The sequence below is a fragment of the Convolutriloba macropyga genome, chromosome 4, assembly GCF_964194025.1.
Source record: "Convolutriloba macropyga chromosome 4, txConMacr16.3, whole genome shotgun sequence".
NCBI classification, from domain to species: Eukaryota; Metazoa; Xenacoelomorpha; order Acoela; family Convolutidae; genus Convolutriloba; species Convolutriloba macropyga.
In genome coordinates, this window is record NC_134471.1 from 78,539,442 (window position 1) to 78,564,960 (window position 25,519).

The following is a 25,519-nucleotide window of genomic DNA, read 5'->3' on the forward strand; positions in this document are numbered from 1 at the left end:
TTTCTTGAATTTGCTGTTTTTGTTCTGTAGGTAGCCGTAAGTTGATGACAGGCCTCATAGGCTTGTAATTGAGGGCAGAATGATTGATGTTACCCGAAGCTGTAAGTTTATAGCGAATATTCTTAAAGTTTATGATAAGCATTTTGAAATATTTTTTCAACTTTTCAGTTTTTGTTGTTCATTTCGTCAAATTGTAACCTATTTTCATCCATGAGAGGTCCTATCCAATTTCTTTTATTTCAAGAAATAACATATTTGTTGATATTGTTTTTCACTAATATTTTGTTTGTTGGACAATATGGATTTTTTGAACGTTTATTGAGTGGTCAATTTTTGTGTTTTTTTCTCTTCTTTCAGAACAATCGCGTAATAACAGATCCCAATGGTTTTCAAATGTGGCCCAACTAAACTTATTTAATCTCTCAGGGTAAATCTATCAGCTGAATTAGTAGAAATAACAATTCAAATAAAAATACATAATATTCAGATGATAGCTAATGATTTTAATAGTAGCAATAGTTTGTTTTCGCAAATCGTTTGTAATTTTTGAGTTTTTGTGTTCGTTCCTATGGCTTAGTATAACCAAAGACGGGTCTTTTTGGTTTTGTAATAACTCTTTAGTATTTTTGTCAAGGATTATCTAGTTAAAAGCTAATGATTTTCAAGATTTTTGAAATTTCTTGCTGTAAAAAATGTTGATTAATTTATAAGTTTCGCCTCACTGTTCGTTCCTTGTGTCGGCTTGTTACCTAGTCTCATTAAGAAAACTCTCCATCTGCTGTATAGTTAGGAAAAAGTAAACTTGTGTAGTTAAGGTTTTATCTGACTGCTTTTTGACGTTGTCACTAGGTGCTTTTAAGTTTAGATATTGAGTTTTTGCCGTGAAATTTTTGTGCTAATTTTGTTGTTTGTTTTGTTTGTCTCTTAGTCTCTTTGATGTCAGATCACGTTGGCACTGTAATGAGTCATGGCATTATGTAATTCAATTAGTAGATAGGTTGTGTAACGATTGTTTTAAACTCAAACATCTATTTTTGTTATCTCTTCATTTGGTTGACAATTTAGTCAAAAATGTAGATAAGCTCGGGTCGGAACATCATGTACGAACGCACATTAACGTACCGCCTTGTTTTCGTATTGATTCGTATCAAATCTTGTTTAAATATTAGCTCTAATGAAAGCCGTTTTGGATTGCTCCACAGCCCGTTGGTCACTGGAGCAGTTGTTTGCTGGTTTCAGTAACGAAATTTGTATGCTGTTACAGAAGTGTATGTTTTTGAATGATGAGCGATCTGAATGCCAACCAAATACCAATCAAAAATATTCAGCGTTCGATTGGCTGCTTTCTCATTGTTAGTGAAAATTTTCTACCAGGAGAATAAGATGATGCTGGAAGAATTAACACTTCATGACATTGTTTTGGATCTTTTGCGATCAGAGCTTCATCAGTTTATGAGCTCAGCAATTCTTCAAGATCAGTTTGTGCGTGGCAAGATCAATAGAAAAGAAAGTATTGCCAACTGTGGGTATGAGTTTGAATTCTGGTTCAGGTATGTTAAATTTTAAGGGATCTTAAAGCTTGCAGTTTCAACAGCTGTAATTATCCCCCCCCCCCTTGACTACTCAACTCGTTTGCCCTTTTCTATGCTTAGCTGCTTGAGAAAAGATTTAACTTATAAATTTGTTTAATAATAATTTCCGCGGTTACAACCTTGATCAATAATTTGATGGTTTTAGCGAAACGTTGGTTGGTCATGGCCACTGCATTATCTCCGCATCGTCATCGACAAGAACTGGGTCCAAGTTACTCCCATATCAGTTAAATGTTAATGTAAAGCCCGAGAAACCTTTAAACGAATCAATACGTGGAAACAGTGATTACTTCTAGCCTTGTATTTTTGAATGTTTGATTTAATTCAATAATATTCTTAACAGTTTATACTTTTACCGCAGTTTTCTTAGGACTCTACGAAGCCACTGACTTCCTGCGATGCTAGCGGTAAATGCAAAAGTGCAGCTTGTCACGAATTGTTCATGCGACGTCAGTAAACGGCTGACTGTTGTGTTTTCAGATGTAGTTTTGAGTATATTCGTGTTGCTTCTGGTCAGTCATGTCTACTCGGAAGGCTTTTACACGTGTTCTGTTGTTTGGATCCGTGGCTTCTGGTGGGTTGGCAAGCATGTGCTACGTAAATCCGGAGCAGTTCGATAGCCAGTTATTCTATTTGTACCGGAAGTTGCCGCTGAAAGCGCTCTCAACTATCGTAGGTTTGTGCTGAACATGTTTCATAATTGCAAGCGCTGTTCTAGAAACAATTCTGTTATTTTTTTAAAATTCTGTTTAGGCACAATTCTGTTATTTTTTTTTGCATGGAAGCACAAATTTTATACTTGTCGGTTGATATTGAACTTGCTTTATCAACTTGTTCTTTCTTGAGATATCAATAAATTGAAGTCCCCTCAAAAATGTTCTTTGTTAGGAAAAATGATGTCACTGGAGATCTCGGAGAACAGGCGTGAGAGTATAATAGGGAAATTCTCACGTACGGTTGGTGCCGATTTGACGGAAGCCAAAAACAGCGACCTCAAAAGCTATTCAACATTGAATGAGTTTTTCACACGTGAACTGAAAGAAGGAGCCAGAACTTTCGAAAAAAGCTCAATTCCGCACCAAGTGTGGTGTCCGAGCGACGGTAAAATTCTGCAGTTTGGTGTCATTGGTGAAAGCTGTCCAGACAGTGCCAATTGCAAAGGTAGGAAACGAAGATGGGTTTGCCCCACCCCAGCGTAGATCATAAAGGTGTTTATAAATTGTAATGAACAGCCTTTTATCTGGCTATCCAATTTATAGTTGTACAAACCCAAGTAATTGTTTGGTCTACAGTAGAATGGAATTGAAAACTATTCTCGGGGAGGAAATAAAACAGTTCCCAAAAAGATTGTATGCTTTGTTGAAAACTTTGATTACATCAATTTTTTTGGATTTTTTTTATTTCATTATATGCCTTGGTGAAAACATGAGTTACTTTGAAGTTAAAATGGGACTAACTGACTTGAGAGCAAAATCAGGATAAGATTCGAACACCACAGTTATAGAAAAAGACGAAGAGTTATCCTAAAGGGTCATGCAGAAGCCGTGCCAAGTCCATCTATGCAAATATTAGCAAAACAATTAATCGTGCTTTGGGCATATTATGAAGCAAAACTCATTAATTTTTCACGATCATGTTTTGGGCGATAATGGTTCTTTTTGACGTTGAATGTTTAGAACAGGTGTCTACTGATGTTGTGGTAAAAGGCCAGTCTTTCTCATTGAGCCAGTTCTTGGGTCCAATTCAACTGACGGAGGAAGAGAGAACGTCGCCTGAAAATCGATCAGCTTCCGAAGTAAGTGTGATTGTCTGTGTAGAACAAGCGTGACGCGGTGTTTTTCCTGAAATGATTTTTCAATGCAGTGAGTTATTTCTCTAAACAGATTAAAATTTTTTCGGCAAGTGAGGCTGCTTTCGTGCATCTATTTGTTCTTAACACGCCCTGGAAAAAACTGCTGGATGAACTCAGAACGGGTCGCTGAAGGGTTTATTAGCAGCAAAATGTATTTTTTAAAAGAAAGGCCCAAAGTTGTAGTGGAAGTTAAGAGTTTTGATCATTTTCAAGCGCTCTGATGCTCACTGTCGACAATGGTTAACAATTCTACAAAATACAAGAAATATAGATTTTCAGCAAAAGGTTCAGAAATTGATTTTTTTTGCATTTTCACCCTCGCAAATGGTGCTAACCAATTTTGAACTATGAGCATAACAATTTTTATAGTAACTTAGCTACGATACGAACAATACTTACTTACTTTGAGAAAACACGAGGGAAGAATGTAAGGATGTATAAGTTTTTTGCAAAATGTTCTCTTTTTGGTCTTTGCATTTTTAAACTTCGCAAACGGTGATTATCAATTTTTGAACAGTGAAAACATCATATTTATGCAGACACAATCGGAAAGCTGGTCATCTTTAATCGAAACTATTTTACATATTTCTATAGCAGTACTTTTGCCATAAAAATTTTGGAAGAAATCAATCAGTGCCCGATATATATTTTTTTTGCTTATTTTCTATACCAATACGGTTAACCCCATTTTTTGTTTCTAAGGTTGCAGCTTATTTTGTGTCCACGTCCTGATGACATCACCACAGTTTGGTCATGATTGCTTTCTTGCGATTTTCCCTGACACTGTTTCTTTTGCTCAGATCCGTTCGACATTTTCCGATCACCCAATGATTAGCGCTGAAGTAAATTTTTCGAGCAGCCAGGTTGAGAAATCAAAATCAGTTTATTCTTTCCAAAAAGCGGATCTTCCCAACATTGCTGAAAGATTCAGTTACGTTGATGCCTCAGCTGGAGATATAAACCACACACTTCAAAATTTTTATGATGAAATCAACTTTTGCTGTATGGCATTTATTCCTCGGAAAACTAGAAGGCGAAGGGAAGCTCCTTTTTACTTTTCGTCTCATTCTATTCACGTAGAAAATGTTCTAAATACAGCTAGACGACGTCAAAAAGTCAGCACGATAATTGAAAAACTTGAAAAAAATTTAGCCGATTCAGTTGAACTAGATAAAACAGTATATCTGAATTCCTTTGCAGTTTTAACTTTGACAGAAGTTTTTCAAAATATTAAGAGCTTTCGTCGTATTCATGATCTGCCAACCGAGACGAATTTTGCTGAAAACAGTATTTCTAGATCGTTGAAAATTGCCAATGCTTTCAATCAACATTTTGCATAAGTTTTCAAAGAAGACACGAGCCCTCTCTTAGTGCCACTCGCTTCAGCAGACCCCACAATTTGTCTAGAAGATATGTATTTCACCAGCAGTGAAGTAAAATCAGTGATCCTTAGTTGTCATTCGGGTTTTGAGTCATACGATAAACTGCAGCCAATTTTATTGCAAACTTTTTCAGCTGCTATTGTACCAGTTGTAACTGAGATATTTAACAAAATTATAAATCAGCAAGAATTTCCAAAGAGCTGGAAGAAAGCAATAATTAAACCCCTGCATAAAAAAGAGCCGAGAATTGACATAAAAAATTACAGACCAGTTTCAATGTTGTGCGCGCTTTCCTTAATTTTCGAGAAGTTGTTGTATAGAAAATTTAGGGATCGTTTATTGAAAAATTTAGACAATCGCCAGCATGGATTTAGGCCCAAGCATTCTTCAATCACTCAAATGCTCGTATTGTGGCAAATTTTTTCGTTGTTTGAATGCCAAAGAGTCTGCATTAAGCATTTATCTCGATATTGCAAAGGCGTTCGATTCAGTAAATCAAAATGCAATTTTGTTGAAGCTTATGCATTTTGGTTTTGATAACCGATTTCTCAAAGTTTTTTGCAGATTATTTATCAAATAGAACTCAGTGCGTTTATGTTAAAGATGAGTATTCGTCAGAGTTAACTGTTACGATTGGTGGTCCACAGGGTTCAGTGTTTGCGGTTTTTATATTCGCTGAGTACATTAATGACCTTCCATCTCTTATGGAGAACAGCACATCTTTTTGCCGATGACACAAAAATTATTGGAAATCCAATGAATTTATTTTCGCTACGATTTAAACAATGCTATCAAATGGTTAAAATAAAACAGGTTGGAATTCAACAATGCAAAGTTTGAAGCTATATATTTTGATGTAAAAAAGTTAGATCAGTCTAGTGTCCACTTGTATGCAGATGATGCAGAAATTACATGCAAATCTTCGGTGAATGATCTTGGTATAATTATTACTAATAATTAGAAATGGGACAGTTATATTAATGGGGGGCTATCGAAGGCACAACGAGAGTTTTTTTCTTGAAGAGAAACGTTCCCTTTTCTACAAATACGAGAGTAAAAGTAAGTTTATACAAAAGTTACATTTTATCGATTCTTTTACGCGTCAAATGTATGGTTCTCGAATTGCGCAAACTGCAAAAAAACTAGAAAAAATGCAAAGACGAGCGCTCGAGTGGGCTTTGAAAAAGAAATTTTGCACCGATAGTGACTACAATCAGAGCCTCATTTACAACAATTTGTTGCCAATCAGTTTTCTTTTGGTTCGAAATGATCGTCTTATGCTGAACAGAATTTATCACTGTGATACTGCCCTTAAGTTTGATTATTATTGGAAAGTTTTCAAGGGACCACACAGTAACCGTTCGGCAGCAAAGCAGTTTTTGAGGACAAAACTTAATTGAACGAAATCAGTCAAGTTGAAAGGGTGTTTTGTTTTGAGAGTTGTGAAATATGCAAATGTTCTCACCCAGCGAAATGACATCGCAACTTTTGACTGGACATGTCCAACGGTGTTATTTCGGAAACAGCTGAACTCTCTTTTGAAATTAAAGGCTGTGAACTTTAAATACTATCAGTATCCTGTTAATTGGTCCTGTTTTTGTAATTAATTAACAAAGCGATTCCCGCATCGCGGGTACCAAGTCAATTTAATAATAATAATAATAGCTCTGAAGTTGGGCATACTCGAAATTGTGAAAAAGAAATGCGATGACGATGCCAATAAGGGCTGCGCTCCAATTTCTTTTGCACCCTTGTATATTAAGAAACGAAGTACCTATATAATGATCATTTGTAAGGCGAAGAGAAAGCACTAATTTCACTAGGGCTGTTGTCACAAAAGCCCTCTTCTCAAAACGAATGCGCTCAAATGAATTTGGTAGCAATTATATTAGTCATGTGGTCTTTTTGCGATTTTTTTCTTGGCCGATTTTTGTCTGACCTATTTGACTTTTTTCCTCGCAAACGGGATAAAAACTTAGCGCCCAGAGGACATTAAGTGCTCTTAGAGCCTTTCAGCTGACTACGTCTCCAAGTATGCGATTCACAGAAACTGTTTTGGAGACTTATACTTATGGTGTGAAGGGCGGTGCTTAGCGTTTGACACCCCGTTTTCAACCCCCCCCCCCATCCCCACCCCTGCAGATCGTTCAGGCCGTAAAGACGTGGCCCCGTGCAGTCAAAGCCTCCCCCCCCCAAAGAAGTGACCCCGTGCAGCCAAAACCCCCTTTAAGACGTGGCCTCATGCAGCCAAAGCAACCCCCCCCCCCCCCCCCCCGTTGCTCGCCGGTCGTTTGAGAGCCCGAGGTTCGTCGGTTTGTTTAATGTACAAAACAGACAGCCATCTGTTCAACAAATCTAAGCTTCATCTAAAGTTTATTTCCTTCTATGACACATACTTGCATTTCAGATGATATCCTACAGTGCCAGAGACTTGCTTGCCTTGTCATATCATCGCAAAAAAGACAAACGTAGAGGTGAAAGCGACAATAGAAAGGGAGGTTTTTCAAAGAGCGGGACGAAAGATGATGACACCTGTTTGTATGCTTGCGTAATCTACTTGAGCCCCAAAGACTGCCACAGATTCTACTCACCTGTTAAATGGACAATAAATTACGTCAGACATTTTTCAGGCAAGGAATCACGCAAAAATTATTCTTTTCCGTAAATTTTTAATTGCTCTTGAGCGAAGAAAGAAGCAATTATTGTAAATGTGTGCCTTTTTAATGCTAAATTTTTCGCCTTAACGTTTTGGTGATTTGTGCTAGATTATTGTTTTGGTTTCATTTCTCAAATGAATTCTTCACGCTTGACTTCTTGATTTTCGCATGACCTAAATTGCTCTTATTCAGAAATTAAGTCTTAAGTTTTTAAGTTGCTTAAAAAACCATAATAGCCCATAAGAATCTATCTAGGCTACAGCCCCCTCTGAAGTAAGTTGTCCCGCCTGTCGTTTGAGAACATTTTGTCCAAAGTTAGTCGGTTTATGTTTAATGGCCGCGTCAGCAATTCTAGGAGGCTATTATTGCGCTATTATTTTTTTAGCGTCTAACAGATTTTTGTTTCGTCTTACCCTGAGTTCTTGGAATTGATTTTCTCAATGACTTCAGTGACTTCTACTGCTTTGCAGTTAAAATTAGTGTTCGTGACGTCGTTTCTGCTTTTAGGTCAATTGCGTGACTTACCTCACTCAAAAAAAGACTTCTGAACTCACTTATGGAACTTTAAGTTTTATGAACATTTACTAATTAAAGGTCAATAGTGTGCATCTAAGTAGTGCCAAACGTATATGCCCTAATTCTTGATTATAAGAGTCTTGAGTTTATGATTTCGAATATTAATTTTGAAAAGCCCTATCAGGGCTTTCTTGTATAGCTTATGTGTCTCATAAAAATGACAGGCCGAATCTAACCAAAAAGTCTAGTGGTCTATTAAAGGACTGGTGGTCGATCTGTCTATCTTATTTCTTTAGTTGTTTCAATTCATGGAAGGCCACAAGCGTCTATCGTGGCTCTTTTCCGGCAATCTGCCGGCTATGTTTATTTTTTGTCAAGTGATTCTCAGGGGGGTTTATTTTTTTTAGAAATTGACCCAAACTGTTCAATAAAAGAATTAACGAAGTTTTGATCTCAAGGGAACATACCTGGAAACAGCGGCAATATTACGCAATTCAAACCGAAGACGGTCGTATTTTTGAAACCATTTGGTACGGTTCCTTATGGCAATGCTGTTGTATTTGACATGATTCCACTTCCCCGATGTATTAGAATTTAATGTTGATTTGTGTTTAGGCTCTCTGTTATCTGTCCGACCAGGGGTCCTGAAATTCTTCAGCCGAGCTGCAGCCATTACGAACTCAAAAAAGAACAATCATCATTCCATTCCACATAACGAGGGACCAGATCAATCGACCCAAGGTACTCGCGACTCCTCTTTGCCATCGTCTCCTATTGATGGTGGTTCTGATGATCTAAGTAGTGTGTTAAGTGTGCAAGAAAGGTGTGTGATGATGGGAGAGTGGGAACACGGTTTTTTCTCCTTCACAGCTGTAGGGGCCACTGCTGTGGGTTCCATCACCATCAACAGTTGCCCAGAAATGCAAACCAATAACAGAACCAGAAATTGTCTCTACCAAGACTTCAAACTTAGGTAAAGTAGTCTGGATGATTTAGTTTCTTAATTGAAGCGATAAGCAGATCGCGTTATTAATGTCGCCGAAAAATTTCATTCTTAGGAGAACTAGAAGATGGTTATAAATAGACGGAGCTAACATTTAATTGTCGGTCGTTATCGTTAATTGTTGATCGCTTGTCGAACTGCAATTGTTAACATTTTCCAAAAGCTTTGTTTCATAAAAAAGTTTCAACAATGAAAAAAAAAATGGAAAATATTGGTATATTTGCATTTCAATGAATCATGAATTTTTAATTGTCAAGCAATGAGCAATTTTTTTAGCCACTTTATCAAATTTTTTGTTTTTAGTAGTGACACAGCACGGAGCTAACATTTAATTGTCAGATTCAAATAATGTTGATGGCTTATCGAACTACAACTTTTTCCATTTCATAAAAAAGTTTCAACAAAAAATGAAAAAATATTTCGCATTTCAACGAAACATGAATTTTTGTCAAGCAATGCGAAAAATTTTAACCACTGTATCAAATTCTTTGTTTTTAGTAGTGACACAGCACGGAGCTAACGTTTAATTTTCAGATTCGAATAATGTTGATGGCTTATCGAACTCCAATTTTTCCATTTCATAAAAAAAGTTTCGATAAAAAATGAAAAATACGTTGATTTTTTTGTATTTAGCAGTGAAACATCATCATCAGATGGCAAATCTATGAATAATCGTTGTGATCGGGGAGTAAAGCTCTCAGTGGGCGACGAGGTCGGAAGATTTAATCTGGGGTCCACGATTGTTCTAGTGTTCGAGGCACCCAAAGGACTCAAATTAGCAACATCAATATCGCACATTAAATCACAAAAGACTAATTTACCTTCAATTGATTTAACTTCTCAAAGAGGGGATGTTAATGGAATAGGAAACGAAGCAAACGAGATGTCGAAACAGACAGAAACTGACGTTGATGACGGGAGAAATTGTAAAATCGGACAATGTCTTTTCGTTTAGAACATGATTCTAAAAAAATGCACAAATTTTAATGTAACCGTTGTTTAGCTTTGAAGTTTGAAAATTAGTTTCTTGTATAATATTAAATGTAATGGTCTCTGTTTTGGATTAGTTTTCGGTCGCTTAAGGAGTCTTGGTTGCATGTTGTCTTAGCCTATCAACCTAGTCAAGGTATTGAGAAATGGATTTGTGGCCAGGGTTTGTTTGCCCTTAGTAAATTAAGCATCAAATGAAAATCTCGAAAAGCTCTAACAGTCAAACCAAAATTACTTTTTAGCTGTACCCATAATTAGAACATTGGAAAAATTTTATTGTACTTTGAAATAAAATGAATAACAAGATATAAACTTTCACAATCAAAATATTGTTAAAATGACCAAGCCAAATGTTCCAATTAATAAAGAAATAGGTTTCTAAACAAAATCCTTTGCCTGTTTTTTCATGCTCGATGAAAACAGTGGATATACTGATTGAAAGCAGTAAAAATCCAATTAGACGTAAAATTTCGGCTCGCTTGCGGAACGATGCCTTACAGAGCTCGACCAAAAACAATTTTCAAAAAAAAGCTCTCAAACAAAATTTTAATAGCCGCGTCTGGAATTCGAGGCGGCTATTATTGCGCTCCTAATTTTTTTAAGATCTGTTCACACATTTTCATGATTTTTGAAGTCAATTTGGAGTAGTGATTTTGGTCACGCCGAATCAGGAAATGGAGCGAAAAAGCGAGTGGTTTTGCGGCGTGAATTTTTTCGCTCCATTTTTAAAGTAGAGGGAGAAAACGGTATTTGAACAAAAAATCGCTTTCCAGCTATTGGATTTTGTTCACATGCTGAAATTGCACTTTAATTTTTACTGTTTTTTTTCGATTTTCTGGATCGGATTTTTTTTCCAAATGGCTTTTCCATTCTATTCATGGTTTATTTTAGGCCTAGTTTTTTGTTTGAACCAAATTTGCATTTGTCGCTAGTAAGTTTTTGTTCACATGCAGATTTTTGACATTGATTTTCTGTTTTTATTTTATTTTTTATCTGAACCTAGTTTTTTGTTTCTTCAATGAAAATTCTTTGAATTATACGTCAGGACTTGTCCTGCTATGTATTAAAAAAATTTTCGCTTTACCTTAGTTCACAGCTTGTTCACCATTTTGCGTGAAATCTTTGACTTCTCAAGGCTAGTTTCACTCCTCTCTCCTTCTGCTACAAGTGTTTAGACAGCAGTTGCACAGCAGACACTCAAATTGAACAGATTAAGTATCAAAAAACGAAATGAGAAATAGAGACGGGATGAACCCATAAAGCCCCATTTTAGATGCCCGTTACTCAAACTTGTTCTTAGTTACCATCTCTAATGCTTATTGGTATTGACACTAGCCCCTGTGTCATTTCACTACGGAACAGTAGTATGTTTTATGTGCAAAAATTTGTTTTTTTTTCTAGTATTTTTCTCTTCTTTCAATCCTGGTTATGGAAATCAACAGCGGCTAATTTTTGGTAATCTGCCGGGAATGTGTTTAAGATTAGGTCACGTCCTCGTTTAAACCCACTTTCGGTTCAATATTTTATTGGTACTATTAACATTTAACCATTTTTCTCGTGCAATTACTCAGCTGTACGTGGGTCTTGAAATGAAACTATCGTAGCCGAACAAAGTATTGAATTATCGGCTAATTATGGGAACACGTGCTGATGGTGGCAACAGCTAAATTATGGGTTGAAATAATGTGGCGTTAAGATATAAAGGGTTATATCAATCAAGGCGATAATAAGTACAAGATTTTGTGACAAAACGGTTGTTTTTGAATGTTTTTTTTTGCTTTTGCTGAGAATGGTCTTTCGGAATTGCCAATTGCCAATCTCGTACGAAAAATCTAAGCATGCTGATGGTAGATTTACAAATTTCATATCTTTTGACTTAGTTTTTTATTAGTAAAACTACCACCGGCTTGCTTGAAACTTTTTGTACGAGAGCGGCATTTTAGATCATGCTCAGGACAAGCACATTCGAAAACACCTTTTTTATATTTTGTTCAGCTCTAAAAACACCTGTTCCCGTAATTAAAGGTGAACCTAGTTACGCAGACTTGTTTAAGCGTGAAATGAAATCAATTTACAAATGGGTGCAAAATTGCACTGAGTGTATATTATTTCAATTTCAGAAAGGGATCTGAAACGCAATGTTCGAATTAAGTAAACGACCATAACTTAAAATGAACTGTCTGTATTATTTCAATTTCAGGATGATATCTGAAACGCAATGATCGAAGTAAGCGACCATGCCTTAATAACCCTTGAGGGGAAACTGACCGTCGTATGTTTAGATTTGAAGCTGAAGGTTGATTTAAAGCGATTAAACTGTTTTCCTTATTTAGCAGTGCTTGAAAAAATCAGGTTTGCTGTCAATCGATAAAACCTCGTTGAACTGTTGAAATTTGCTGCCTTATGGTGCGTGCTCAAACGTTAGGATCTGATGCGCAGTCTGATTAACAAAAACAGACAAACAAACATAATGCGTTATAGTAGTTAGATCTTCATTTTTTTTATCTGTGTACGGTTTTAAATTGATATACAAACAATTACTTACTAATTTTTAGTTTCAAATTTACGATTTTTGTCAAAGAAAGGGTCTTTGCTGTATCGTATTTAACAGAGAAAAAAAATTAAATAAAAAATCAAACAAACTATTTCGGTTCTAATGCGTTGAATTATTTTGATTTTTGGTGCCTGCTGAAAACACGAAAAAGTTTGGCAATTTGTTTATAAATTTGTTTTTACTGTAATTCATTTTTGTTTTGGAGGGCAATGATAATCTTTCTGTTAAAAACTTCCGTTAAAAGTTTTGAACTTTCTCTTTGCTCCTCCTGCAAAACCGGTCTTAAAAAAACGAGGAAGTTGTGCGTTCATTCTCTGCAGATATAACTTATCAGGTTCATTGAGATCTAAAAATCAAAAACAATGCCAAGGGCAACAAACACACTCTTCAAATTCTTTGGAGCAAAAATGGAGCAAAAAAACAAAATGAGCGATTACCCACTTATCTATCATAATCTCTGAGTTTTGATTTTTGAGTTTTTCTTCAATTAAAATTATTTTTAGAGTAATGGAATCTTATCTTTGTTTAACTGAACCATTTTTTCCGGAAACTTAAAAGAAAAGAGTGCTTAATTGGCTTGAGCATAACAAAAAGATACTTTTATGCGTGACAGACAAAAAAGCTGTTCACATCTAGTTTTTTAGCTGAAAAAGAATTAAAATAGACCTTGCTTTGATAATAATGCACCTTTCCGCTTGAACTTAGGCTTCTCTTGTTCTTTCTTGGACGAAACTCAAAATAAAAATTTGTCAAATTCTCAACGGGTTCATCTAGCGATCTTAATGTGATGTACCTTTTAAAAGCGAATCTTTTAAACATTTTGGTTCTAAAAACGTTTCCGAAAACTAATCGAAATCTTACATTTCAAATCAGTTGCACCGAATTGATCATTATACAATAGAAACAAATGTTGAAAAAGTTTACAAAAGTAATGTTGTTTATATGTTCTGATTCAGTTAAAGCACGGTTATATAATTTCTGTTTGTTTTTTCTCTAGTACTCATCGGGCGCTAACAGCAAATTTCGTCGGTAAAAAATTTATTCAGGCCGTTATTGTTATAGAGATCTTTTCACATTCTAAAATCACACACAGTTGGTGGAGAATTTTGAAAGTGCATTAAAATCGGCTTTCATTGTTTTTGGTTAGCTCTTGAACCGTTTTTGTAAAATTTACACTTAATTTTTTTTCAATTCAAACAATTTGAATTGTATTGGGGCGCTGTTTTTTTTTAAGATCTGTTCACATATTTTCATGATTTTGAAGTCAAATTGGAGTTGTGATCTTGGTCACGCCAAAATAGGAAATGGAGCAAAAAAGAGAGTGGCTTTGCGGCGTGAATTTTTTTCGCTCTAATCTTAAAGTGGAGCGAGAAAACGGTGTTTGAACAAAAATTCGGTTTCTCGGTAGTGGTTTTTTGTTCACATGCAGCATTTTCACTCTGAATTTTCCTGTTTTACTGGATCGGATTTTTTTCTAAATGGTTTTTTCAATCCTTTCACAGCTTATTCTAGGCCTAGTTGTTTGTTTGAATTAAATTGTCATTTCTCGCTAGTGGTTTTTTTGTTCACATGCGGCATTTTGATATTGATTTTCTGTTTTTTTCTTTTTTTTTATTCTGATTTTTTTTTTTAAAAATGTTTTTCTCAATTCACTCATAGTAGATTCTATGTCTAGTTTTTCTGTTTAGTCAATGAAAATTCTTTTGAATTGTACGTCAGGACTTGTCCTGCTATGTTTTTTGTTTTTTCTCATTTATTCTCTTCTCAGCACTCTTTTTTAAGAAGAAAAGCAATAAAATTTTGGCGTAACTTCGATACAAAATCTCTAAAAAAATAAAATTAAAATTGTTTCTAACTCCTACAAGTATGCTGTCCGAGAACAAAAACATCCTGGGTTGATCCAGCATTTGTTGAAACTTTCGACGAGTCACAATCTGATTTCCCTTTTTTTTCCTCTGAAATTTAACAACAAAAATGATTAGTTTTCATTTAAGATAATTTTTAAATGAAAAATTTTTCTGTTAAGTCTCAATTAATCAGAAATTTCGTAAGGTCTGGTACTATGGTCATTTTTTAATTGGAAAACTACTTTCTAGTTAAAAAATAATTGGCAAAGTTTGATGGTGTCTCATTAACTCTTGCTCGTTTTTTATGTCTGTACATTAATCGATAACAACCCCCATCAGTGATCGAGAGACCATCTAAAGACAATCTCTTCATAAATCTATTACTTTGTTTTTATAGTACATGTGTACAGGTCTTTGTATTAATTTGCGTGCATTATAACGTGTATATGGTGCTGTAATTACAATTAAGACGCACGTGCTTGTTTATGCATTCTATCGTATGCATTGATTGAGTGATATTGTGATTTGTAGGTGTGTTTTGGAAATATAAACAAGCAAACAGTTACTTAATTATCCCAATTGTCCGTAATAATTTCCAGAGAATAGAAGCAATCCGCAGAACTAGCCAGAAGCAGGTAAGGACAACATAGTTTTTGAAGCCGCGTTTCTTTTTTTATCACCTAGATTTTTAGCAAAACCCATTTTCTGTCGAACTCAAAGCATTTTTTGGAGCTGATGTACGAAAAGCGCCTCATTGATTTCTTGAACAACTTCAGCTCCAAAAAATTTACATGGATGTGCACTGAAAAGCACTGAACATAGCCAACCCTTCCACTTTTCCAAACAATTTAAGTTTTAAGAAGTTGAGAAAATTTCCATCGCCTAGAATTTAAAATAAAGTTTAAAGGAAGTTTCAATTATTGCCCTGCCAGTCGAATATAAAAAACTGCCGACAAAGTGATTTTAAATTTTATTTTTATATGTGAGACCGGAAACAAACAGCCAGAGAAGGTTGATTAATTTAAGATAAAATTGAGATGGTTAACTGCGGTTTGCCCCGCGAGCCACAAAAACTGTTCCCGCCCGGAAAATCGCTTCAGTAACAGCTGACCGGCTGTCAAAAGGGTCAGAATTAAAAAAATATAGCTGGTTGGTTGCTTCGTAGACAAATAAATACAAAATGTCGATGAGAAAATTGTATTTGCAACAAAAAAAAATTTTTAAAAGAAAATGGGGTCTTTTCCGTTTGTGCCCCCCCCATCTTAGTGGGCGCATATTATTTACATCCCCCAGACGCACGTGCCATATTTTTACATAATGATTTACTATGTAATGGCACGTGCTCTGTAACTGGGGGGTGCATAACGTACTGGGGGGCACAAACGGAAAAGATCCAGAAAATGTTTGACTTGTTGAAATCAATAAAAACAGTCTCTAAAAACTTCACGGATCATTGGACATAAACGCCTCTAATTAAAGTTGACAAGAGTCATTTTGAGACAGGAAAATCGTTTTTGACCACAAAAGGACTTGCGTTAATGAACCAGTAACGAATTACAATTCAACGAATTGAGAAGAAACTAAAGACCGGATTTTCATCCTCCTTAGAGGTACAGTTTTTGAAATCATAAACCAATACATACACGAAAATAAACTCTTAAATTTTTCAAAATCGTAATTGAAGTTCAACAAAGAAATTCAACATTTAGTTGCCGAGAAACATCGGTACTTCAATGACTACAAGTATCACAACCTTGTAAATCGAAAGTTAAAAGAAGCACAAAATCAATTTTCAGAGGAATTTTTTAAGAAAATTGAAACCTCAAAAGAGAAATGGAAATTCATTAAGAAAAAAATTGGAAAGAAAAACAACAGTCCAAACATCACAGAAATTGATGAGAATGGTAGAAAAACGAAAGAGAAAAAATCAATATGTAACGCTTTTAACAGAGTTTTCTGCGAAATGGGCATCTACAGAGGGCAGATTGTTTCATTGAACGTCGAAAAAATAGAGCAAAAATTTCAAGAGTTTAACTTTAGACCTTTTACTTTGAGGAAAATCTATAAAGTTGTTGACAATCTAGATAACAACAAAGCACCAGGGCCGGGATACATCAATGCTTGGGCATTGAAATCCGGAAAATATGCTCTTGGGACACATCTTCAGATTATATTTAACGATTGTATTCAAGAGAGAGTTTTTCCAACAATTCTTAAGGATGCGCACATCACACCAATTTTCAAGAAAGGAGATGTTTTTGTTTTAACTAATTGTCGTCCAATTTCTGTAACACCAACTTTCGCAAAAGTTTTTGAAAGGCTTTTACTTAATCAGTTAGTAGAATATCTTGAAAAATTTGCGCTCTTGAACAAAAAACAATTCGGTTTCCAATCTCGAAAGTCGTCTACTGATGCTGTGCTTTATTTTAATGAAAAAATAAAAGGAATTATGGAAGATAACAACGACACAGGTGCTGTGTTCTTAGATCTTGCAAAGGCTTTCAATTCAATTTCACATGAGATATTTCTCAAGAAAGCTGAAAATTTCAACTTCTCTCAATCAACAATTTTACTTCTGAAATCTTTTCTCAAAAATCGAACACAATGCGTAAAACTGGGTATTGACTTATCAGATAAAATAACTATTAATCATGGTGTTCCACAAGGAACTGTATTAGGACCTATTATTTTTCTGTTATATGTCAACGATTTTTCTGAAAAGCTGGAAGGTAAAAATGATGTTGCTCAATTTGCGGATGACACTAGTATTACATGCAATTTTGAACGTAATGAAAATATTCCCAAAAAAAATTGAAAAAATATTAGAACAAACAGACAAATACCTGACAGAGAATCAACTCACTTTAAATGCCGATAAAACAGAGATGTTAATCTTTACAAATCATACTAATTCGGATCCCGAGTTTTCATTTAAAGGCGAAGTTATCAAACCAGCTCATGCATGTCAATATCTGGTAGTACAAATTGATTCAAACCTAACTTTTGAAAATCACCTGAACTCAGTTTTTAGCAAAATGGCTAATGCAATTCGTTCTTTGTATCTTGTAAGAAATCAAATATCTTTGAAAGTAAGAACTGATGTTTTCAAGTCAGTTGTACTCTCTCATCTCTCTTTCAGTGGAGTATTCTTTCAAACTCTTACAGTCAAGAACATAAACCGCATAAACAGGCAAATTAACTGGGGAATAAAAAATTGTTATTTTCGTCAAAAATATGACCACTCTATTGATCTTCTCATTAAGGATCGTATCCTGCCAGCCAAATTGTTTATCTCAAAAGTTAGCCTAATGAAGCTACAATCAGACATAAGACAATGGGAAACATCCGAAAATTTTTAAATGTTTTCTAGTCGCCATAACGCTAGACAGAACAAAAGAACAAATCAATTTTTTTTAAAAAAAAGACCACGAAAACGAAGTGGAGTAACAAATCCTAAATCTTGAAAAGCGTTCAAAAATGGAACAAATTGCCCTCTTCAATTAAAACTTTTAACAGTAAAACTTGCTTTAAAAATGTTTTAACCGAGTTTTTGCTCGATCAACACAAGAAAGTACTCGTTAATAGACAAATAGGGGCCTTCAAATCCTATTTTTACATATGAAAACGAACAGCCACAATTTGAAGATTATTATATTAATAACAATGCTGATTAATTTATTTAACATTTTAGAGCTTGTAGATATCTAACCTTATGGTTATAGTCTGAGTAATTTACATGTTCCAAAAAAAAGTTTTCGCATTTGTTTAAAAAAAGTGGTTGCGCAAAATATTAGGTCCAAAAACATCCTAATCAATATTCTCAATATCGGATTTTAGAGTATATGAGTTCAAACAGAAAACACCAACGTTGAAAAAAAAATAGAAGAGAAAAGGTAGAAGGACAACACATGAGATAGTAAGCAAAATTTGATTTTACCAATTTATGTTAAATTAAGTGGCTTCCAAAATTACTGAAACATGCAACTAAGAACTGAAACATCAATAATCTTTACATCACTAATCGTTTGAAAGCAAATATGAGGTTTTGTAAAAAGCATTTAGGGACTACAGAGAAAGAAAAATAAAAATTCACTTACACTTTTTAAAAACAAATAGTCTGAAACCCGATCAAACAAAAAGCAGTAAATTGAAATATTTGCATCGATAGAGCGAAAAAAGACGTCAATATCAACACTTGAGCACAGTACAATGAAAGAAACTACAAAAATTGGCAAATGTCAAAGTCAAAGAGTTTGGAAAACTAGTAGTGTCAAAGTTCTCAAAAACGTTAGATATGATTTGAAACTGATAAAAAGCAACATCCCCTAAACTGATAATCCTTGAGACACTTCTGCATGAAAAACAGGAACTGAAGTAACGAGCTCAATTAGACGCTTTTTTTAAAAAACAAAATAACAATTCAGCAGTGAAACAAGATTCACAGACCTTGTTAAGTCATGGAACTACAAAAAATCTGGCAAAATTGAAAAATCACTTGTAGTTTTTGAAAACAAAATTTAGCAAGTATTTCAATAAATATAAATAGAAATGACTGAAATTGATTCCTTATAGGACTAATTTGACCAGTCATTAGTCAAAATGATTGGTCGAAGAATAACTACAAAACTAACATCATTAAAAAAATGAAACTTTTGCAAATAAGTTATATCAAAGTTTTGGAAACCGTTAGATTTGAATTGAAATCTTTCAATAAACTCAAAATTGAAAAAAAATTAAAGAACCGATAAAAGGTTTGTTTCTGTCTTATGCCGACAGAAAAAAATTGCAAAACCTCAAGAACACAAAAAACCAAAAACCACTATAAATCTTGAAAACATATGTCGTGTATCACTTTTTTATAACAATTGTGCGCAAGACGAAGAGGAAACAGCAAAAACTGAAGCCAAACTGCTGCAAGAAAAAATTGCTCCAGAAAACGGAAAATGTATTTCATTACTAAATTCACTCACCACTTGAACGGGGAATTGAAAAAGCTTCACGACCGAAAACTATTGTTTTTTTTCGCCAATTACTACTGCAAGTATAATTAACAACTGTATGAGTAGATGGTGGCTGCTAAGTTAAACAGAAATATTCAGTAATTATAAAAGCATAGCGTGACTGACTACTCCTAAAATTCAACCAACGAAATATTGACTCTGAGATTTTAAAAAGATGCTCACACACTTACACACACAAGCAAGCACGCATACTTGCACGCACACCACCTAAACGCACTTAATTGCTCACCACACGCAATCATAAATTAATGATTTGCTGTAAATTTTCGATTTTAATCTATGAATCAATTTTCTACTCAAAAGTTAAAAACCGACCCCCTTAATAAAATAAGCTCCTCAAACACCCCCAGTTCAATTTACACATTTCATCCGAAAATGAAAATACAATTTATTAATGCGCCAAATGAATCGATAAAATGAATATAGTACTTAGGACTATAATTCTTTGAACTCATTTATAATAGGTCATGAAAATATTGCGTTCAATCGAGTGCGCTTCGAACTGTCGACTATTTCCTGCTTTTGAAAACGACACACATTGAATAATTCCTCTGTTGAAAACGGAACTTATCGACGATATCAAAGAAAAACTACGCGCTTTTGTCAATTTTTTCTAACAAAAAGTGATGTTACCGACAATTTTTTGACATTAAAAATCGACCATTTTTGGAGTACGATCTCTGTTTTTTTTTTTAAAACATGGGACGATGTTTAATATTTATGTTAACTTTTAATAATCCCAAAAATTCAATTCCTCGACTCATGAAAAGACCGTAATCGAGTCAAGGAATGTACTGAAATGGCCATGCTCCACTTATGGAAAAATATGAAAGAACTGAGCTGGACCAAAAACCCCTTTTTTATTTAGGATGTTGTTGCTACCCCGTGACGTGTTCAAATGGCTGCAGTCAATGGACTTGACAGTGTTGGTTAGGAATGTGAGAAGAGACTGTTCTAATGGATATGTGGTGGCAGAGATACTCCACTGCTACTTCCCACAGCACCTGTCAATGCACCAGTTTCACAACGGACACTCACTCGAGTCCAAACTCAAAAACTGGACTGTCCTCAGGTTCAAAATCTCACCTTGTTATCACCAGCAGCGAACTCATCCCCCCCCCCGAGAACTCACCCCCCCCCCCTGCTGTTATATAATCAGATTCTAACAACTGTCCGTCAATGTTTGTTTGAGGTTTCGACATGTGCTAAATAATATTTTCTGTTATTTAATATTAACAATAATAAATTGTTTTCTGCTGCAAATTTAGCCACAGATACAAAAGTTTACATTTCAACTAACGGCAAATTAATCATAAACTACACCAAAGAGAACACTATTAGATCTGCTTGTCTTTTTTTACAAGTGTCATCTCTTAAGACCAGAACAAATTCTAAGGTGTTTTCCTCAACCGAACAAAAAAATAAAGAATTACAAAACTCCAAATTTATTGACTTATTTTTTTTGTGTAGGCGATTGATAGAGAAGTTGGAACTGGACATTCCGGATGAGTTGGTTGAGGGTACAATCCACATGAAGCCAGATGCGGCTGAGTTGTTGATCCAGATCGTCTACAATAGAGTCACCAATCGGGTCATCAAGTCAGTTCCTGTTGACCACGAAATCGACTTCTCAGGTGAACTGATGTTCAATATTTTCAGTTCTTAAATGCTAAATGAAAATATATTCAAATGTACAAAAATATGCTTTTTACGGCTTAAAAAAGAACCTTTCTTAATGAACTTTCTTGACAAGAAAGATGAAGCCTTGAAGAACTGCAGTTAAAAAAAAAGTGGTGTAGATAGGCAATCGAGAACTTAGGACCAGTTGCTTTAATCTGCAACACACTAGAGTTCCAAATTTTTCCAAAATTTTTCCGAATTTTTCCAAAATGTTTTTATTTTCATTTTTCGTCTGGTAGCGATATATGGCTCATTGTCAGAGAACTCTTGCGCATTTAAATATGCATTTAATCCGACACCCAAACATCAAAATTTTGTTTTTAATTACGGAAAATTTTCTGTGGAAGGATTTTTAGTCGTAGTCATTTAATGAAATACAGAAAGATTTCTTAATTCAGTTTACGTATGGAAAATAAACTTTTGTGTTGATTATTTTTAGTTGTTCCGACCCCTCTTGAGGGGGGAGGAACTATATACTCAACAATGGTTTTTTTTGTTCGGACAATTTTGACCGATCGATATATTAATCGTAGAGAGTTGTGAGTGGTATCATTAAAAAGCCCCTCCTATAAATGAGCTTCTATTCTGTATTAAGTAGATAGCTGATGGCTTTCATGACTTTGAAAACAATTGTAATCAAAAATAAAAAAACACTTTAACGATGTTTAAGTTCGCATTTTTCTTCTTTTTTGTCTATTTGTTTCCTTGTCTTCTTTATTACAGGTCACATGTGAGATTATTGTTGTCGAGGAAAGGTGCAAATTACAAAATATACTCTTTTAAAAAGAATTTGTTATGAATTTACTGGCTTCGACACAAGTTGTTCGCACAAAAAGAAAACTAAATTTTCATTTCTGTCTATACTTAACGATATTGTTAAAAACTTATGACAAATTCTGAATTTTTACTGGTCTCTAGAGCTTCATTTTTGAAAAATAGTCACACCTATTTAATTTTTTAAAATTTGTAGCTAATGGCTTTCATGACTTTGAAAATGTTTTCGAAAAAAATGTTTTATTTAATTTTGTCCCTTCGCATAAAATTTTGTCAATTTTGCTAAAAAAAACTGTGAAAATTGTTAACAATAGTACTGTTTATATTACTTTTAGAGACAAAAGAGTTGTTGACTATTTTGATTTCATTTCTTTGGCTCAAATTTTGGCAAAATGTTTCAAAATTCAGCTTTTTTAATAAAAAATTGCCCGAAATAAGCTTCTGTAGTCCAGTTTGATTAAATTTGCTTGAAGTACACACTCCAAAAACAACAAACACAATCGTTGTAAACTACAAAGCGAGCTATTTTTACTTCTACTTCCATTGAGAGTAGTGTAGAATTAAAGTTTTGCCTTTTTTGCTGACTTTACTCTATGATCATCGAAAACGCAGCATTTATTTATGATCCTTTGACTAACAACTTATATAGTTCTAAAGCATTGGAAACAGTTGAAGGTTCTAAATGGACAAACAACAAAAGCGGGGCTGTCTTTGGTCTAATCTTGGACTGTTACAATCGGAAAAAGAATTCGGATTGTAATCAGTCGGTCTTTTTTTTTTTAAAAAATTGAGCTTTTTTATGTTAACTAAAGAACAGAACAATTCACATCAAAGTTCACTGTTCATAGGTCCAAAAGGTTTTCTAAACAGTTCCAACTTATTGTATCTATTTTCTTTACTCGAAGGATTAGGGTCGTTTTGACTTTTAAAAATGTTTGATTTTAATTAAACAATGGCTTATTGAACTTTGCAACTATTTTTTCTCTTAATTTGGTCAGCTTGTAGCTTAGAGTCAGAAAAGAAAGAAAGCATTTTTCCTCTTCTTTCTATTGAATTGAATTTAAATTCTTTTTTACGGTATTACGCGATAAGTTATGGTTTTTTGGCTTTGATACCACTAGATTTCACAATTTTTTTTTAGTTTTTAGGTATTGGCGCCTTTTTCAAGTTTTTTTTCTCGTTTTGTCACAGTATCATATCATTGCCATTTCGCAAATTACATTATTGGCGTTCAAAACAGAGTACAATTGAATATTTAAAAGTCTTGGAATGCATAGATTATGGTTTCAACGGCTTCGACATCCCTTTCTTGAAGAAATTAATTGATTTTTTTTTACAATTTTCTTTAACTGTCGTTTTAACTTTGTCTTTTTAGTCGTATGAAATTACCTGAATAACGAAAGTTCTCATTGGGATTTTATGAGGAAATAAATGAGCTTCTATTCTGTATTAAGTAGATAGTTGATGGCTTTCATGACTTTGAAAACAATTGTAATCAAAAATAAAAAAACACTTTAACGATGCTTAAGTTCGCATTTTTCTTCTTTTTTGTCTATTTGTTTCCTTGTCTTCTTTATTACAGGTCACATGTGAGATTATTGTTGTCGAGGAAAGGTGCAAATTACAAAATATACTCTTTTAAAAAGAATTTGTTATGAATTTACTGGCTTCGACAAAAGTTGTTCGCACAAAAAGTAAACTAAATTTTCATTTCTGTCTATACTTAACGATATTGTTAAAGACCTATGACAAATTCTAAATTTTTACTGGTCTCTAGAGCTTCGTTTTTGAAAAATAGGCAAACCTATTTAATTGTTTTAAATTTGTAGCTAATGGCTTTCATGACTTTGAAAATGTTTTCGAAAAAAATGTTTCATTTAATTTTGACCTTTTTTCTTAATTTTGTTGTGGTTTTTACATCTTCTTTTCAAAGATAAGGCCTATACCTTTGCGTTCGAAGAAGGCTCAAATTAATCATTTTTGGAGGGGCCAAATATGACTGTACGGCTTCGACAGCGTTTTCTCGCAAGTTTTAATTGTATTTTTTTTGTTGTCTCTGTTTGTTGTTCTTTTTGTAACCGAAAAAAATCATGAATGACAGGTCTTAAGGCCCTGCTATAGAGGCGTATGTGATAATAAACTTATTGGATGTTTTCAATGGCCATCTAATAGTTTTCCTTACAATGAAATTAATTGTTTTTAATAATTAAACTTTTTTATCTTTGCTGTTTTTTTTGTTCTTTTTTGTCTGATTGTTACCGAGCCTTTTTATAGAGTGGTCCCTAATCTTTTCTAGTGCATTAAAAGTTATTTTGTTTAGTTTCAGTTTTATCCGTAGATGTTTTGAGCTTCTGTAAGTTTTCTTTTTAAATGGGCATAAAGTTTTGAATGTAATTAATGTTTGTTGTTATTGTTGTTTGATTTTGTTGTTCATCTTGACTTGCTTTCTTAATAGTGGCTGACCTCATCAATGTAATGCTGCATTTTTACTCCACTGAGTTATTTGCGTTTGAGGCGATCTTTTTTCACACAAATTTTTTTTTGAAAATTACTTGAATTTTTGGGGTTTTCCATCTGTTCTTATTTGGTAGACATATATGCCGAAAATGTGGACAAACGGGATCGGAACTTGATGTGCGAACGCACATTACCGAGCCTCCTTGTTTGGTTATATATTTTTTGGGGGCGTTTTAGACTGGTACTACCAAAGAACTCTTCCCCTTCACGCGAGGAGCACAGCCGCTAAGGCAGTGAGCAACAACATCAAACACACTGAATTAGTCACGGAACCCAACCACATTCTCAAACAACACAAGGTACCCATACTAAGCATTTAAGTATATATCATTTTCGAAATTACCAGTTCAACTATTAGATAGACTGAACTGAAAGTCAAGTTTGATGTTTTCAGAACAAAACTCGGTATTTTTAAAACAAAATTTCACATTTTTAAAACGAAAATGATATTTTTAAAAAGAATTTGTTCTGAATCAGTCGAATTACCGGCCTTCAGTGCTGTATCGAGGCTTATCATGAATATTTTTCTGGGTACGTAGAATTTCGAAATAGATAGAGGTAAAATTGTGAGTTACGCCAGCATTTTTCCTAGCATTTTTTAAATGTAGTGTTATCAGCGCATTTTTAAATATAACTATGGTCTAAAAGATGCGCAAATACATCCAACACCAGACAGCGCCACTGCTAGATTTGGCATCTAATTTTTTCAATTATATTTTGCCTCAAAAAAATTTTAACCGCCAGTGATAGTGGAAATAATTAATTTTTTCTTTCTTTGCTTCTAGGCCCAAACTATTGTGAATAAACATATGGAGCAGAGACTGAAACAGAGGGCAGAATTCCCAACCCGATTTGACATTGACACATCCTTAGGGGAGGCTTGTGTTAGAAGACCCCCAGTCCCCACAGCCACAAACAGTAAACAACAACAACAACAACAACAACAACAACAATCCCAATTCCAACAACAGAATTCACAATAACAAGTGTAGCAATGGAAGAAGCTAAAGCAATTCTAATGACTAGGAAGAATTAAAAATTGATCTATAATTAATTTTTCTAAAGCCCAATATTATTAACTAAGTAAGATATAATAATTGCTCTTTAATGCATAATAAATTTATTTTCAGATTA

At 34.3% G+C, this 25,519-nt stretch overlaps 2 protein-coding genes across 3 annotated transcripts; both read left to right on the forward strand.

Moving 5' to 3' along the window:
* The first annotated feature begins 1,268 nt into the window (after positions 1–1,268).
* Positions 1,269–1,939, forward strand: LOC142338686 (uncharacterized). Its single transcript, XM_075388552.1, has 2 exons — positions 1,269–1,550; positions 1,738–1,939. Exons 1-2 carry the CDS (start codon positions 1,297–1,299, stop codon positions 1,886–1,888), a joined length of 405 nt encoding a protein of 134 aa, XP_075244667.1. The 5' UTR covers positions 1,269–1,296; the 3' UTR covers positions 1,889–1,939.
* A 137-nt stretch (positions 1,940–2,076) lies between these two features.
* On the forward strand, positions 2,077–25,519 carry LOC142337916 (spermatogenesis-associated protein 4-like). 2 transcript variants are annotated; one of them, XM_075387552.1, is made up of 9 exons: positions 2,077–2,268; positions 2,481–2,753; positions 3,269–3,387; positions 7,234–7,456; positions 8,615–8,972; positions 20,283–20,486; positions 20,885–21,048; positions 24,563–24,684; positions 25,171–25,519. In XM_075387552.1, exons 1-9 carry the CDS (start codon positions 2,112–2,114, stop codon positions 25,366–25,368), a joined length of 1,818 nt encoding a protein of 605 aa, XP_075243667.1. In that variant the 5' UTR covers positions 2,077–2,111; the 3' UTR covers positions 25,369–25,519. The 2 variants fall into 2 exon arrangements, with proteins under 2 accessions (XP_075243667.1, XP_075243668.1); XM_075387553.1 differs by lacking the exon at positions 2,077–2,268 and having other exon boundaries at positions 2,735–2,753; positions 3,274–3,387.

Bases quoted from the DNA above. Each gene is read 5' to 3' on its own strand.
- LOC142337916 (XM_075387552.1), top strand. From the start codon at position 2,112: ATGTCTACTCGGAAGGCTTTTACACGTGTTCTGTTGTTTGGATCCGTG. The intron at 3,388-7,233 runs GTAAGTGTGATT...CTTGCATTTCAG, and splicing joins AAAATCGATCAGCTTCCGAA to ATGATATCCTACAGTGCCAG. The intron at 24,685-25,170 runs GTACCCATACTA...CTTTGCTTCTAG, and splicing joins ACATTCTCAAACAACACAAG to GCCCAAACTATTGTGAATAA.
- LOC142338686 (XM_075388552.1), top strand. From the start codon at position 1,297: ATGCCAACCAAATACCAATCAAAAATATTCAGCGTTCGATTGGCTGCT. The intron at 1,551-1,737 runs GTATGTTAAATT...TGATGGTTTTAG, and splicing joins GAGTTTGAATTCTGGTTCAG to CGAAACGTTGGTTGGTCATG.